The 1,731-nt window shown below is 45.2% G+C and overlaps 1 protein-coding gene across 1 annotated transcript; it reads right to left on the minus strand.

Moving 5' to 3' along the window:
- Positions 1–523: 523 nt before the first annotated feature.
- LOC126176393 (cuticle protein 16.5-like) lies at positions 524–858 on the minus strand. Its single transcript, XM_049923551.1, has one exon. The coding sequence runs from the start codon at positions 856–858 to the stop codon at positions 541–543; it is 318 nt and encodes a 105-aa protein (XP_049779508.1). The 3' UTR covers positions 524–540.
- Between the last annotated feature and the right edge of the window lie 873 nt (positions 859–1,731).

Below are 1,731 nucleotides of genomic sequence, written 5' to 3' on the forward strand. Positions count from 1 at the left end.
TGCCTCTAGTATGTTGTCGGATTTTTCTATAGAAAAGTTGTTTGAGCCCAGATATCTTGGATCATCTTCAGAAAGAAACAATCAGATTTTCACTCTGCAGCGAAGTGTGCGCTGGTATGAAACTTCCTGGCAGATTAAAACTGTGTGCCGGACCGAGACTCACACTCGGGACCTTTGCCTTTCGAGGGCAAGTACTCTACCATCTGAGCTATCCAAGTACGACTCAAGCCCCGTCTTCACAGCTTTCCCCGCGAAAGGCAAAGATCCCGAGTTCGAGTCTCGGTCAGGCACACAGTTTTAATCTGCCAGGAAGTTTCATTTCAGAAAGAAAATTTTTCGTGTCACACGCACCTCAGTTGGTGATCACCTGTACCCACAACGGCATCTTATCTTAGGTGTTCTTGGATTCATTCCGATATGCGATGACCAAGAAAGGAAAAAATTGTGATCTTCTTTAAATTAAGAAACAGATAATATTAAGATGCAGTCATTTATTTTTTTATTATTTACAGTTTCACTCAATTTATTGGCTGTAATTCATCAGCCGAGTATCGCCGGAGCAGCGTGGTATGCAGCAGCAACGACGGGGGCTGCATGGTAGGCGGCGGCGACAACTGGGGCGGCGGGGGCCACAGCGAGTCCGTTGAAGTTCTGCGCGATGTACTGCGAGCTGTGCGCCGTCACGACTGCAGGCGCGGGGGCGGCGTAGGCCGCGGGGGCGGCGGCCACCAGCGGGGCAGAGTAGGCCAGGGGGGCGAGGCCGGCCTTGGGGGCGGCGCTTACGCAGCAGGCGGCGGCGGCCAGGACCAGCACGAGCTGTCGGGAGAGCACAGTCTCTGTGAGGAGCCACGTAAACATGATAACATGATTCTGTTGTTGTGCTGTAATTGGAATATACCTTCTGTGTGTCAATCAACTGACAGATACGACTGAACAGTCTAATTGCATATCAAGACAGACTCCTCCATTTAGTGTTTCATGTGGTGTAAACGTTTTGTAGATGTCAGTACGAAAACTCTCTCCTGACTGATGAAATGTGACGTAATGATGGTGAAGTACAATTCAATCCAGTGTTCAAAATATGTAGAACATAGAACAGTCTTTTGTTTATTTATTTATTACTTATTTACCCTGATCAGATTAGGCCCTTAAGGCCCTCTTTTACATCTGCCTAGAAACAGCACATAAGAAGGATTTCACATAGAACTCCACAGTAATAATAGCCATAATAACATTAGCAATGATAAAACTAATAATAGTAATCGTTGACACTAGTAATAATAATAATTAATAATAATAATAGTGAAAGACATAAAAATTATGTCAATTATTTTAGTTCGTTTGAGTCAGAGATTAGTGTTATCAGAAGTCAAAAGAATATAAATGTAGGAGAAGATTGAAACTACAGTGACAATAGAAGAAAGGAAACAATAAGATACAAATAAAGGACTCTGTTGACAAGAGGGCCAGGGGGAGATGTGAAAAATTTGGAAATTTGTGGTAAGGCCTTAAGGACCAAACTGCTGAGGTCATCGGTCCCTAAGCCTACACACTACTTAATGTAACAGAAACTAACTTACACTAAGGAAGACACACACACATCCATGTCCAAGGGTGGACTCGAAGCTCCGACAGTGGGAGCAGCGCGGACCATGACGAGGGGGGAGGGGGGTGGAGTTAAAGGTGGAGGGAATCTGCGAGACTAAGCTGCGGATCTGAGCATGGGGTAGA

Source organism: Schistocerca cancellata, chromosome 3 (genome assembly GCF_023864275.1).
Source record: "Schistocerca cancellata isolate TAMUIC-IGC-003103 chromosome 3, iqSchCanc2.1, whole genome shotgun sequence".
Taxonomy (NCBI): Eukaryota; Metazoa; Arthropoda; class Insecta; order Orthoptera; family Acrididae; genus Schistocerca; species Schistocerca cancellata.